The sequence below is a fragment of the Episyrphus balteatus genome, chromosome 4 (genome assembly GCF_945859705.1).
Source record: "Episyrphus balteatus chromosome 4, idEpiBalt1.1, whole genome shotgun sequence".
Classification (NCBI taxonomy): Eukaryota; Metazoa; Arthropoda; class Insecta; order Diptera; family Syrphidae; genus Episyrphus; species Episyrphus balteatus.
In genome coordinates, this window is record NC_079137.1 from 66,407,452 (window position 1) to 66,420,635 (window position 13,184).

A 13,184-nucleotide genomic window follows, 5' to 3' on the forward strand; every position below is an offset into this window, starting at 1 on the left:
AAAACATACATATAGCTCTTATAGTTCTAATGATATTTGCATATAAAAGGGACAGAAAATGGTTATCAGAACGAACTTTGGAGCCTTATATCTCAGGACCCTGACTTTCGATTTTAAAAAAAACTTCATATATTGAATATACTAAGCTCCAGCTTCAATTCGAGACTAGTCTCATTAATGTACGCTCATGGCCCAAGTCCCATATAATTTTGCCCCATCTCCTTTCCGATACGAATGGAATTCGTGATAAGGCCGATTAAAAATATTAACAACGATTTTGAGTTTCGAAAATGCATTTTTTTTATAGGAAACTGCATTTCAAAATTTTGTTTTTTTCAATAGCCGCTTGTTTTTGTTTTTTCTTGCTTGAGCAAATTTTTTTGAAATTAGATCAAAATTTTGTGAAAAAGGATTTTGTAAAACTTAAATTTGAAGTCCGAGTTTCCACCAATTTGTCCATTGCTAAATGGAATTTCAATATTTCTTTAAAACTCTTCCTCTTCATCTTCTTTTTTGGGTGGCCCAAAGTACTTTTCATATTCTTGTTTCTTCTTTTGTTCTCGTAGTTCACGTTCAACTTTTCGTTTGTTCTTAAATCTTTGATGTATTCTTTTCATTTCTAAAACTTCTTTCATTTCTTCTTTGGCTTCTTCCTGTAAAAGACAATGAAGGAATTTATTACTAATGCTTCCCTTTAATTTTTTTTGAACAACTCACATTCATATTCAACCTCAAAACCAATGCCCTCCTCCCATCCGACATAGGTTGACTGTAATTCATAAAATTCTTAAGCCTCTCAGCTGGTGACACACCTCTCTCCACAACCAAAACAATTCGAGCCCATTGGCGTTGCCATTCATTTCTTGTTTCAGCAATTTTTTGATAAGTGTTACCCATCATAGCAATCAACATGTTCACTAACAGCACTCCAACAATAACCATAAAAAGGACAAACAAAATTTTTGCCTCAACTTCGTGTTCCGTTGATGACATTGCTCCATAGTAGTCACCGAAATTTGTCAATGACATCAAGAACATAGCCACAATAGATTCCATAGGCGATGGCATCGGATTCGATTGAGTGTCATCGATGTCATCCGGAGTGGCAGGGTTGTCGAATGTTAGAAAAATTATGTAATAAGCTTGAGAAAAGCCCATCACGAAAACAAGATAAATTGAAACAAATCGTAAAAGATCTCCCATTACCATGCGATAGATCATCACAACGAAAGGTCCAACTGTTTTGAAACCACTTATAAAGAGAAAACATGATGGTTAAATAAAATCTTCATTGAGAAATGAAAAAGATCTTACCGACAGAAAAATAGAAAATAAGGGGCAGTAGTAAGCATTATAACAACAGCAACATGATCATCAACTTCGGTCATGCAAGATAATCGCAACCAGGGTATTGTCATCATCAAACAACAAGAAAATAGGAACATTACACGAGATGGCGCTGTCATCTGTAAGGAACAAATATTCATAAGAAAACAAAAAAAAAAAAAAACCAACTTCTTTATGTAAGGTCATAAAAAAACTTTAAAAACTACTGTTAGCGCCACTTTTCAACTCAACTCCAAATTAAACGAGAAGAGATCTTGTAGAACCGTACACATATTAAACAGCTGGAAGATCCCTGAAGAGCTCTTGCAGAATCATGACGTATGGAAATCTGAAACAGTATTCACTGCGGGAGGAATCAAAACGTTCGTTGGGCGCCACTTTTTTAAATACATTTTTTCTTTGTAATTTCTAAAATATTTTCAGCAAAAGGTACGCTTTCGGTTTTACTTTCAAGCTTTACTTTTAGGTTGTTAGTTAAAAAAACTCGCGTTGGGCGCCATTTAATGTTTTTTCATCAGATCTTCTGAAAGTGTAACTTACCAAATTTTCAACGAACATCTTATAACCCAAAAATCTCGATTCTCGCAGCGCAGCCATTATATAAAGAATTGATCCGAAAAATATAACAATTTCACAAACAACTCGGATCTAAAAATGAGTCTTAAGATGTCATTATGATTGGGAGACTTAAAACTCATTCAAGTTTTTCTACCTTTGCTTTTGTAGTTTCCAAATGCATCAAAGGACATTCTTCGTATGCTGTCCACCATGATGGCCCAGTGTCTTCTTCCTCAAGTTCAAAATATTCCGTTAGATTTAACCAATCTTAAAAAGAAGTTGTTTAGACTTGTTAAAGTTGTAGTTAAAAATGCCTTTCGATTTACCATAATCTTGAAAAAGTTGTGGTTTTCTTTCATCATATTTCTCCCTCAAATTAATGCGAGTAAAGTTCCTCCTCAAAACTGTTTTATTCATTGAATTTACTCTACCTGCAACGCCCTCTGTTGCATTACTTTGCATTTTATCGTCATTTTCATCATCATCGTCTTCCATTGGTGGCCCAGGTCGAAGAGTGTAACTCACCAAAGAGAACATAAAATACAAAGAGAAGAGATGAAATTGTTTATAAAATCGCGATTTGACAAAAGTATTCCATTTAGTTTTGAGAAGATCAATCAAAACCCCATCCAATAGCTCCAAATGTTCATATTTATCCTGAAATCCAAATTTTATTTCAAAAAACCTTTTGAAACCATCAAAAATCTTACCCCAAAAACAACTAAATTCAAAGCTGAATCCTTATTAATATTTCCTGTCTCCCGATCAATTGTGTCAATCTTTGACAAAGGATAAGCAGCACAAGTTATACTTCCCAACTGCCAATAGATTTCTCTTTCTATATTCATGATATGAAAGAACATCTCAACTCTACCCAACTTTGCGGCTAAAGTTAACGGTGTCATATTTTGAACGTTTCTAATGTGCAGGCTTGACCCAACCTCATAGCCGACGTCAAACATTTGAGCCTTTTCATAGACAACCAGCATATGAAGAACAGTGTTGCCATTGGTATCTTGTAAGTCTGGATCTGCACCTCGTGCCAAAACAAGCCGAAAGCAATCTTCCTGATTTAAGCAAGCTGCAAAGCTTAGAGGGTATTCGCCCCAGTAAACATAGCCCTCGTAGTTACTGAATGGAGCAACTCCGACGTACTCATGATTTGGAGAGTCATAGCGAGATGGTTTTGTGTCTTCAGCACTCATAAAAGCACCACAACATCTGAAAGAAGGGTTACAGGGCTTGAGATTAGAGGTTTTTAATCGAGGCTTACCTCTCTTGAACATCTGCTCCCGCATCTAGAATATACTTAACCATCGCTGGATCTTCATTCACAATAGCAATATGTAAGACTGATTCACCATAGTATTCGTCAGAAACGTAGATATCCAAAATCAGTTTCGGGTAAAACCTAAGAAGTCTCTTTGCCAAATCTGCGTGTAAAGATGTGGCGTTCAAGAGGCACAAATGAAGAATTGTTTCTCCCACAGCCCCTCGAAGCTAAAACAAAAAATACCTCCATTGAGAATCCTTGTTTAAGAAGTTTATAGAAAAAGTCCCTTACATTCAAATTCCAGCAAACCAATCGATAAAGACTCGGATTGGCCATATACTCATCTTCTGAAACCTCTGGACAATGTTCGTCAATGTTAAAATCATCATCAGGATTTTCCAAGGCTCTTATTTCCGGAAGTTGTTTATACCTGGGCCTTTCTTTGTTTCGTAATAGAACCATTTTTGATATTGGAATGTATTTCCCTGCACCTTTATTATACAGAAATGGTTCGACTTTTGTCTTAATGGCATGGTCAATTTCAGCAAATTGTTTACTTTGACAAGCTCGTTTCATCATATCCACCAAAAGACCACCACCTTTTAAATTGACGAACTTATAAAGTGCTTGTGTGGAGACTCCAGCTTGTTTTTTAACACCACTGGTTACGTTACTTTCGGTATTACCCATTTTTCAATGAAATTGACGGAATTTTAGTACCACACTTTTTAATTCATTTTATACTATATTTTTATTAAAGCTAAATTTATTGATGAACTTATTTTCTTTAGGCTATAACATGATGGTGACGGAGAATTGATTTTGTGGTTTTATTTTTTTTCTTAGTTGTTGGTTCTAGAATAAATATGTGTTTATAAGAAGGACGACAACATTGATATTGATTTAACAGGTTGCTAAGAGGCTAAAGGTTTCATAATTAAGAGTGATACATAGAGGAAGCATGTAGGGCAGCTAATTGACGAACCATTAAAGATGATTACTTTAAAAGTCTTGGTCTATTTATTATAGGCGATATATTAAGGACGCTTTTTCTTGTCTTGCTATAGTATTGTTGAAATTTCATCCCAGAAGCTATTTTTATTTAAACTTTAATAGAATTTTGGCATAGTGCCCTTATATGTCATAGGCTTAAAGTCATAGGAGCTTTGAACAAGACATTTTTTAAAGTACACAAATAGCACATAATTACTTAAAGAAGGAGTTAAGAATTCTAAAGAGCTTCTGACATTCTTTTTAAAGAAGGATTCAAGTTTATAATAAGTAGATACAAATCAGAAGTGCACTGTTCTATAAAAGGAATTAAGAAAGAATTTTTAATAAAGAAGTAATACGCACTAAATAAATAATTAACCGATGTAAGACTAAATAAAGAAGGAATTAAGAAGAGGCATGGATAAACCATTTGTGTTGCTTGGAGGGGGGCGAGGTGGCGGACCAAGGAGTAATGCGCCTTATAGATAGCAAAGTTTTAATAAAAAGTGATATCAGTGGTAGATAGAGCTTTCCTATAGAACAATTTTTTAAATATATCCTAAAATCACCCCTTAAATTATCCTAATCTACCTACTATTGATTTAAATTTTTGTTCCTTAGGACTACTACACAGATCGAGCTTAATTTTAGCTCCCATACAAAAATCTTTCTAAAATTATGCTGAGCTAAGATTTTTTACGAACTCCAGCACAGTTGTGCCTCAGTTAAAAAATCACATTTTCGTTTCGAACTTATTATAAATACAAATTTTCAAAAAATAAAAAAAAAAAAAAAATAATATATTTTTTAAGTCCAAAAATTATTTTTCGTCAGTTAAACTATCAGAAGAATAAGAGCGGAATTCAGAATGTTACTCAAGTGAACATTTGCTCTTGCATTTGGCCCACTTCAGCTACTCGTTACGTTAAAAAAAAACCTAAGGGTTTCTTTACTATTAGCTTATAAATTCCAAGTGAGGAAATTTTGAAATAAATGCTTGGAAAAATACTCAGAAAATGCATCTCAGACTTGTGCTTGAGAAAAATTTTTTACTTGGGTAAAAACTCTGAACTCCGCTCTAAATGTCCATATAAAAAATAATAAGCTAGGAATAAGCTCTAACTGAGGTTTATCTGATAATTGAAAAATTGGCCCTCAATTAAAAAAATTTTTTTTTTTAAAAATCGGTTGTATGGCAGTTCGAATTTTCGCGATTCCAAAATTTGCCTATTATAAAGAGCAAGTAAAAAATCATAGTTATATAGAATAAATCGAATTTCATTTATTTTACTGTTTTTCATTCTGGGGGTGACATTATAAGATGCAGTCTGCATTGATGATTGGATTGAGGATTGGAGAAGAAGGAACAATAACGAACCGTACGGGTTGTACATTGTACAAGGACGCTAACTTAACAAACGAGTAAACTTGCCGCTCCGGCCCTGAGAGCTTTCCAAACGAATATAATTGTACTTATTTTCATTTTAATTCTTTTATTTAACTTTTGGAACATACAAATATAAATATTAAAATTTTATTACAGTCGACTCCCTCTAAGTCGAACTCCCTCTAAGTTGAGCTTTTTCACCATTTTTAATGAACAATTTTGAAGAAAAATATTAAAAAAAAAATCAATCTAACTCGAACCGATTTTCGATTCCCGTGAAAGTTCAACTTAGAGGGAGTCGACTGTATTTAAATAATACAAAGCAAAATAAATTTCAAGATCTTCTTCTATTTTTACCTTCCATTTTGTTATTAGTTACTCGACCCAGTGTCGTAATGGTAAAAAATCGTTGTTTTTTATTGTGATATGAAAGAACAATTTTAACATTAACTTTTGGAAAATAAGATGGTAATAAATCTTGATTTACAGAAATGTTATTGAATGAGTAATGAAAGTCCTGTAAACAAAAAAACTATGGTAAATTTTAAATTAAAAAAAAAAAAAACTATCTTTTACTTACAGCTGCAATAGGACACCTTCCCGGAAGAGTTCCAGCTCTTTTAATCATATCATACAATGTCTTGGCAATTGGAGCAATAACAGTTTCTTTTTCTTGTAAATCACAATAGTTTACACCCTCAACTTTAAATGCTGTAAATTTTTTCTTCGTCCTAGTTGAAGCATAAACAGCAAAATTAACACGAAATTCTTGAACTTCTTTTTTCATTTGAAAGTCAACATTTAGTACAGGAAATTCTGGTGATTTGTCAATTGAACAGGTAAAAAATTTGATGTAATCTTTAGTGTCGGCAGAACATTTAATGTCATCAAATATTAAGTTTAAATTGTGCTAAGATAAAAATAGTTTCAAAAAGTTCTTCTTTTAAAAAAATTAAAAAATATTTACTTGGGCAAAGGAATTAGATAAAAACAATAAAATTGAAAGAATATGGAGCTTGACCATATTTAAAACATAACTGGATGGAAATAGAATTTGTATTTTTTTTTTTACAAATATAAATTTATTTAAAATATAGTACAATCATTCAATAATTACAAATAAGATAATGTATCTCGTTGGTACCTAATTATTGAATAAGATATGATAATGAGTAGTTTTCCTATAAAACATTCTAAAATATAACAATAAACATTAGAGGGTCAGCAAATTTTATATCAAAATAAATAAATGAATTAAATTAGAAGAATACTTGCCAAGGTTGATTGTGGTAGTTCTAATTATTACGCTTTTATTAACTTAACTCTTAACCAGAGTTGTAAAAATATCAATTGAAAAACAATTCATTTGAAATTGTATTAAAAATAAAATTCACGAATGGGTCGCACGAATTTGCTCTTAGAGTTCAAATTGCTTAAATTTTAAATACTTTTTATCTAGAAATTGAAATTATTTTATATAGAAATTTGGGAAATGTACTATATATAAAAAAAAAAATAAATTAAAAAAACTACATCTGAAATCAAATTGCCCTCCAAAACAAGTATGCAGTTTTATTTGATACATTAAGTGCACTTTAAAAAAAATTCAAAATCGTTAGAGCCGTTTTTCAAAAAACTAATTTTTTATAAATAATTTTTTGGAAAAAAAATTGGTAAGCCATTTTGTAGAAATCACCAATCAACATCTGAAACCAAAATTTCAAAAAAGTCTAATGTCTCGTTTTCGAAAATTTAATTTTTCAAAAAAAATTTTTTATTTTTTTTTAAATTCAAAAACTATTTATTTATATTAAAATTGTATAAATGCGTTTGTATAAAAAATTTCGTTAAAATTCAATAAGCAGTTTGGTAGAAAATCAGATTTGAAAAATGCGGTTCTATGACAGGTACCGTTAATAATGATTTTCAAATAAATGTTTTTTCATCAAACAGTTGAATGTTTTAAACAAAATCGATGGAGCATTTTTTGGTGAGTTTTTTTTTGAGAATTTTTTGGAGAATCTCCAAAAAATGCTACATACCAAGGTTTGAAGTCAATCGGTTCATCCGTTTAGGCTGTAGCTCCTTATACAGACATACTGACAGACAAACTTCTGGGACCCTTATTTTGCATTCTCTATGCTCGTAATGTCATGTCTGATTGTTATCTGTACGAATACATAACTTCTTATTGCAACTGAAAAATATGCATAAAAAAAATATTTTGCATTAAAAAAAATCTACTGCAAATAAAAAATTTTCTGCATTAAAAAAAAAAAAAAAAATTCAATGCAATACAAAATTTTTTCCGTTTGCAATAAATATTTTTTTTTAATTCAAAATTTTGTATTTGCAATAAATATTTTTTTTTTTATTTTAATGATTATTTACAACCATGATTGTAACTTACTAATAATGTAATGTGTATGTTGTATGTTCATCTGATCCATCATAGCTTCAACATTAATTATTGTAATTTGACAAATTAGGTATCTATGGAAACGTCTTGCTTATACGCTGGTTTTAATCATATTTAAACAAACATGGTACTTTCTACATCACGTTCCTTGAAGTAGGAAACAAGAAATTGTTTTGCCAGCTATCCAAAAAAAATTCTTCCTCTCCTTATCTTCCCTAATGTAGACAGTAGCCACTAAACAGTGTTAGACAAAAACGGAAAAAAAAACTAACTAATGACCCGTGACACAAATATTAATCTTGGGTAATTAGTGAATACTAAACTCATTTCTAATTATATTTCATAATTTAAACAAATTTATATTTTAAAATATTGAAAATGACTTCTTGCACCCAGTTGAATTTTTAAAATGTCTGAAAAACGTCAATTCTTTCATATTTTTCTTATTTTATTGATTTCATCCAGTACATTTTCTGAAGTAAATATAAAATAATTTAAAAGACCAATCTTATTTCCATAATTTCCCTTTCAGCGAAATTTTGACATAATTTTTGATGACATCAAATGCACGACTGACAATAAAGATTATGTAAAATATCATTCCTGTTCTGTTGACAAATCAGGAGATATTCCTGTGCTAAATGTCGACATTCAAATGCAAAAAGAAGTCCAAGAATTTCGTTTGGATTTTGCTGTTTATGCTTTAACAGCGATGAAGAAAAAGTTTACAGCCTATAAAGTTAATGGTGTAAATTATTGTGATTTACAAGCAGAAGAAACTGTAATTGCACCAATTTTTAAATCATTTTATGATATGCTTCAAAGAGCTGGAACTTTACCAAGTAGTTGTCCTATTCCAGCTGTAAGTATTTATAATTATTTTAAAGCATTTATTTTTTAATAATACATATTATTAACTTTTGACAGGATTTTCTCTACTCATTTAAAAATTTATCTATTAATACAGATATTTTACCATTTTATACACCAAAAGTTAAAATAAGAGTTATCCTTGTGTATTATAATAGAAAATCAAAATATTTTACTATAACGACTTTAGGAAAAATAGCTAGTAAAAAAGTGGAGACAAAAAATAGCAGAAAATCTTAAAGTTTATTTTAAATTGTTTTATTTATAAATTAAATATTAAAAAAAAGTTTTAAAATAAATAAATAAATGTTATATAACTGAATAATTAAAAACATAATGCTCGTTTTATTTTTGTCTTATGAATGGAAGACAAGATCTGAATTTATTAATCGTATTAAAAGTTTGGTTGGTAGCTTTCGATTTTTGAACTAAGAAGTAATTCATGTTTTCTGTAATTCAAAACCTAACGTGATTTGAAAAATAAAATGCACGACTGGGTCGCTCTTGCTCTTATGGTAGATAATAATAGATAGATAATAATAAGAATAAGGTCATGAGATGAAATTTCATAATAATGATTTAAAAAATAAAAGAAGTAAAATGCAAAAAAATTATAAAACATAAGAAAACTTGAACAAAAGATAAGAATAAATAGTTTTTTGTTTAAGATTTTCATTGAACAAAATTATATCATTCGACACCTTTTTTTATGGATAAATATATAAAATGTATGTTAGAAACTAGTTTTAATATCATTTTTAAGTATAGCGTACATCAATTGACCGTCATTCCGGGAACGCTTGTTTTGGGGTATAGCTCGATTGAAATTTAAATTTGTTGGTGATTTTATGATCAAAAATCGAGGCCACTACAATATAATCTCAAAAATATTTCGTTTTACTTTGTTACATAAAAAATAAAAATAAATTAAGGTCAAAACGTTATTTCCGGGAACGCTCTTAGAATCTGAATAAATAATGTAGTCTTACACTCATAATTTTGCATTTTTTGGGTATTTTTACTCAACAATTACAATTTTATCAAAAAAGTTACAACAACAAAAAAAAAAAGAAAAAAATACTTATGGCCTAAGTGTTTCGGAGGTGCATAAAATCATTTTTTTGTAGAAATCAGTCTCTGCCCCAAGAAATAAAGTTATATTTGATTTACTTTTTGACTTACTATCTTAGTATAATAATATGTATATCATTCACGTTGATACTATTTCTAGACCCCTAAAGTCGTTTTGAAGAGATCACCACCATTTCGAGGACCGTTTTTCTAGTACTAATTTTGTAATATACATTTTTGTGCTCTGCCCGTTCATGAGCCGAATTATGGCTAAAGCGAACATTTAAGCATGAAATTTGTATCATAAAACAAAGTTGATCCATGATTTTGACCCATAAGTGGAAAAACTGTTTCTAAATAATAAAAAAAATCCCCTATTTTTTTCAGATTTTTATTAATGTTTTTTCTCATTCGAAATAGGTATATGTCTACCTATGTAGCCTTAAAGTAAAATTTGATTAGGTTCTTGTCTACATTAAACACTGTTTTCAAAAAGGTATAAATCATTTTTCTAGGGGCTTAGTGAGGACATGTATGTGTTTTTCAAGGTTATATCTACAAAAATAGTCTAATAGGTCTTTAACCCTCTTGGGGCGCCATCTTGTGTCAAAATAAAAAAAAATCTGAAAAAAACTAGGGATTTTTCCATTTAAAAACTTGATTCAAAAATATCGAACGCTTTGATCTTTTTGAATATTGAAGAATCTTAAAAGCTTTTGTATATACAAAATATATTGAAATGGGTTAGATTCTTTAAGAGAAACGCGATGAGAAAGATAAATAATGGTTAAAAAAGCAAAATCTTATAATATCACCTTGAAAGTTGCTGGGCAAAAATAAATGAAAAGTGCCTTAGTTAGTTTGAGGCCCCTTTGTTGTGGTATAGCACATTTATTTCGAAAGAATTTAAAGTTTCATTAATTAATTTATATGATGTTGAAAATTATTAAATATGTGCGGCTTCTGGCTCATCGACCAACGACCATGAAATAGTTTTATTCTCAGTTATCGATTCCATCTTTATAATTTTCATTTTATTTTTAAACAAAAATGATTAAAATTTGCAAATCACGGACTAATTATAAAACCATTTCAATAAATCTATTCCATAAATAATATTCTTGCATTTAGTGTGATTTTGAAAATGGAATCAACAAGAACATTTATAGTGTTTTTAGTTTTATGCAGTTCGTTTGTTTTTGTAAATATATAAAATAATTATACAAAATAATTATAGTTAATAAATTATTTTATTAAAAATTTCTTTCTAATTTCAGATTAATTCTAATTTAGTTTTTGATGATATTACTTGTGTTGTCGAAAATAAAGATTACATCGAAAGTTGTTCATGTTCGGTGGATAAATCAGGAAAAGCACCTCTTTTAAATATGGATATTCAAATGAAAAAAGAAGTCCAAGAATCACGTTATGATGTTGTCACTTATGCTATAGCTGCTAATAGCATTCCTATAAGAATATTTAAAGCTGATGGATTAGATCATTGTGATTTACAATCAAAAGAAAATATTATTCCAGCTATTAAAATGGTCCATGAAATGCTTCACGAAGCTGGTTATCTTCCAAATGGTTGTCCTATTCCAGCAGTAAGTATATAAATATTGTTTTGTTTTTCAAAATTAAGTAACTTATAAAGTTTTTTTTTTTTGAATAGGACTTTCACTATACATTCAAAAACATTTCTATAAATAATGATTTACTACCAATGTTTGCAAGAAATATGGGATTCAAAATTATTCTTGTGCATAATAATGGAAAAACCAAGTTGATAACTATAACGATTGCGGGAAAAGTGGTTCCTTAAGTTGAAATGTTTGAAAAATAAGGTTAATGTAGATGTTGTTGTATTATTTGAAAGTTAAATAAATTTTAAAATTTGCGTGGAGTTTTTGTTTTACAATTTTTTTTATGTATTTTCTTAGGAGGAAATGTCCTTAAATTTCGTTTGGAAACGACCAACGAAAATGAGCAGTTGTAAAAATATTTGTATATGTCCAAAATAAATATTAAGTTCATACTCAGAATCTACTCAAGAATACGGCATTTTTAAGATTCTTTATGATAAAATAGAGCCGACAATAGTGTGTGCAAGCACACGAAAATAAAACACAGCTATTAACTTTATTTAAAGCATTTTTTTTAAATAACCTAGTTTTTGTTGTTGTTAATTTTGATAATTTAAGGTGAGAGTTCAAAGTGTTTTTTTTTCTTTACGAAAGCTGAAAAAGAAAAAAAATTAACAAATATAGTGACTCTTGGTTCCTATAAACTTAATACTACATAATTTTCGCAGTATTCTCTCCTATCAGATAAGAAAATAAAAAAATTCCGGAAACTTCCGCCATTTTGTTTTATGATTTGTTTTCTGCATGGGTTAGTGGGTAAAAAATACTTTACCCATTTTCGCTTGCGATATTTAATGGCTTCCATATCTTCGCATCCCATTGCAAAATTTTTACATTTATTTAATGATCAACAACTGGTGTAATTGTTTAGTCAGCTATAAATTTGTTTTAACTATTTTGTTTGCGTCTTAACTGCGGGTCACTGTGGCGTATGTGTAACTTTTTTTATATTGAAATATCTTATTGGTTAATACAAATTACAAAAATTGTAAAATATTGTAAATAACAGTGGTTTACAAGGGTTTTGTTGCCGAATCAAGAATATACTTTTCTGAAGGTTTTCGGTATGCTGAATTCGAATCTGAAGTCAGAAAAAACTAATCAGCTGCCGTTTATGAAATATTACCGTTAGAAAATGCAAAAAAAAACATTTTTTTGAGTACTTCGGACCTTATTCTTGTATATAAGGAAAATTGTTTGAATATATTTTGTAACATTTTCTATAAGAACTATAAAATATATTGAAACAATTTTCCTTATATAAAAAAATGTGCGTCTTTCCGGGAACGTCATTCTCGGAACACTTTAGGACTCTGAATATATAATAAAGTTTTACCGACTTAATTCTGCCCGTTTTTACAATTTTTAATCAAAATCCTGTCCGAGTAGGTATGGATGGAAAACTTTTATAAAAAAAATACTTAAAAAAAAACTTTAAAAAAATCAATTATGGCCTGGTATTTCGCACATGCATATAATGGATTTTTGTACACCTTGTTCCTTGTTCAACAAAATAAAGTCATAATTGATTTATTTAAGGCCTACAATCTTAATTTAACAATGTAGAATTCAAATTGATAGTATTTCTAGAACCCTATAGACGTTTTGATTACCCCCATTTCG

At 29.6% G+C, this 13,184-nt stretch overlaps 3 protein-coding genes across 3 annotated transcripts; 1 reads left to right on the plus strand and 2 right to left on the minus strand.

The window, feature by feature from the left end:
• Positions 1 to 228: 228 nt before the first annotated feature.
• LOC129919601 (transient receptor potential cation channel subfamily V member 5) lies at positions 229 to 3,872 on the minus strand. The gene is made up of 9 exons (XM_056000541.1): positions 3,470 to 3,872; positions 3,179 to 3,405; positions 2,616 to 3,126; positions 2,289 to 2,562; positions 2,060 to 2,172; positions 1,888 to 1,995; positions 1,315 to 1,466; positions 718 to 1,252; positions 229 to 653 (listed from the first exon to the last, which is right to left on the minus strand). The coding sequence occupies exons 1-9, from the start codon at positions 3,866 to 3,868 to the stop codon at positions 486 to 488; spliced, it is 2,487 nt and encodes an 828-aa protein (XP_055856516.1). The 5' UTR covers positions 3,869 to 3,872; the 3' UTR covers positions 229 to 485.
• A 2,013-nt stretch (positions 3,873 to 5,885) lies between these two features.
• Positions 5,886 to 6,582, minus strand: LOC129919326 (uncharacterized). Its single transcript, XM_056000184.1, has 3 exons — positions 6,526 to 6,582; positions 6,139 to 6,468; positions 5,886 to 6,075 (listed from the first exon to the last, which is right to left on the minus strand). The coding sequence occupies exons 1-3, from the start codon at positions 6,580 to 6,582 to the stop codon at positions 5,893 to 5,895; spliced, it is 570 nt and encodes a 189-aa protein (XP_055856159.1). The 3' UTR covers positions 5,886 to 5,892.
• A 1,804-nt stretch (positions 6,583 to 8,386) lies between these two features.
• LOC129919327 (uncharacterized) lies at positions 8,387 to 11,740 on the plus strand. The gene is made up of 4 exons (XM_056000185.1): positions 8,387 to 8,455; positions 8,510 to 8,839; positions 11,196 to 11,522; positions 11,591 to 11,740. The coding sequence occupies exons 1-4, from the start codon at positions 8,387 to 8,389 to the stop codon at positions 11,738 to 11,740; spliced, it is 876 nt and encodes a 291-aa protein (XP_055856160.1).
• Positions 11,741 to 13,184: the final 1,444 nt, after the last annotated feature.

What these genes read in the sequence shown, in the direction of transcription:
- LOC129919601 (XM_056000541.1), bottom strand. Translation starts at nt 3,868, where the DNA reads ATGGGTAATACCGAAAGTAACGTAACCAGTGGTGTTAAAAAACAAGCT. An exon ending in TATTTTCTATTTTTCTGTCG is followed by an intron (nt 1,253 to 1,314) that starts GTAAGATCTTTT and finishes TCTCTTTATAAG; the next exon opens with TGGTTTCAAAACAGTTGGAC. An exon ending in TTTTGAGGTTGAATATGAAT is followed by an intron (nt 654 to 717) that starts GTGAGTTGTTCA and finishes TGTCTTTTACAG; the next exon opens with GAAGAAGCCAAAGAAGAAAT.
- LOC129919327 (XM_056000185.1), top strand. Translation starts at nt 8,387, where the DNA reads ATGTCTGAAAAACGTCAATTCTTTCATATTTTTCTTATTTTATTGATT. An exon ending in GTAGTTGTCCTATTCCAGCT is followed by an intron (nt 8,840 to 11,195) that starts GTAAGTATTTAT and finishes TTCTAATTTCAG; the next exon opens with ATTAATTCTAATTTAGTTTT. An exon ending in ATGGTTGTCCTATTCCAGCA is followed by an intron (nt 11,523 to 11,590) that starts GTAAGTATATAA and finishes TTTTTTGAATAG; the next exon opens with GACTTTCACTATACATTCAA.
- LOC129919326 (XM_056000184.1), bottom strand. Translation starts at nt 6,582, where the DNA reads ATGGTCAAGCTCCATATTCTTTCAATTTTATTGTTTTTATCTAATTCC. An exon ending in TATCTAATTCCTTTGCCCAA is followed by an intron (nt 6,469 to 6,525) that starts GTAAATATTTTT and finishes TTTTTATCTTAG; the next exon opens with CACAATTTAAACTTAATATT. An exon ending in GAAGGTGTCCTATTGCAGCT is followed by an intron (nt 6,076 to 6,138) that starts GTAAGTAAAAGA and finishes TTTTGTTTACAG; the next exon opens with GACTTTCATTACTCATTCAA.